The sequence below is a fragment of the Geospiza fortis genome, unplaced genomic scaffold, assembly GCF_000277835.1.
Source record: "Geospiza fortis unplaced genomic scaffold, GeoFor_1.0 scaffold61, whole genome shotgun sequence".
NCBI classification, from domain to species: Eukaryota; Metazoa; Chordata; class Aves; order Passeriformes; family Thraupidae; genus Geospiza; species Geospiza fortis.
In genome coordinates, this window is record NW_005054430.1 from 1092536 (window position 1) to 1093216 (window position 681).

Below are 681 nucleotides of genomic sequence, written 5' to 3' on the forward strand. Positions count from 1 at the left end.
TTTTTTTCCCATGCCAGCAAACCAAACTCAGGTCATGGCCACGTGGTTTTGGGTGCCAAGTGCTTTGGGTTGATGGCATTGCCCCTAAATCACCCAATCTGCTCCTGGATCTCCCAAGGTGCCTTTATCCACAGGGAGAGCCAGGCTATGTCCTGGGAGGAGTGGAGGTGATTCCCGGCCGGAATGGGCAGCCTGGCCTCCCTGTGAGTATCCAACCCCGGGTGTGGGGGAGCCTTCAGCTTCCCAGGGGCTGGGAGAGATCCCAAATCCCTCTCTCTCCCGTTTTCCCTTGTTGCAGGGACAGAAGGGGCAGCCGGGGGTTCCTGGGGTTCCAGGACCACCAGGTTCTCCAGGGCCACCAGGAATCTCCGTCAAGGTGAGTCTGCAGCACCATTCTGGGATGTGCCACTGATGCCTTGTGGAGGCTGAGCTAGGACAGAGGCTGGGCAGAGCTCCAGAATAAAGCAGGGATTTATGAAAAGCATCTCCTCCATGGATGCACCTTGGGCAGCACAAGAGCCCAGCCAGGGCTGCACCCAAGATGAACCAAAATGGCCCCAAAATGCACGAGCGCTCCCGGGGTCTCTCCCTGGGATCAGTTCTGCTCCATTTGCACCTTGCAGTTCATTGTCCCATTCCAGCTTTAGCCCCTGCAGTCCCACCCTGCTTGTTTTTCTCTCT

The 681-nt window shown here is 57.3% G+C and overlaps 1 protein-coding gene across 1 annotated transcript in view; it reads left to right on the plus strand.

Annotated features, from left to right (window-relative positions):
* Positions 1–681, plus strand: part of LOC102045590 (collagen alpha-1(VII) chain-like) — a 104828-nt gene that overhangs the window by 41473 nt on the left and 62674 nt on the right. Inside the window, 1 exon segment of the mRNA XM_031061892.1 lies at positions 299–376. Coding sequence (XP_030917752.1) covers positions 299–376 — 78 coding nt within the window.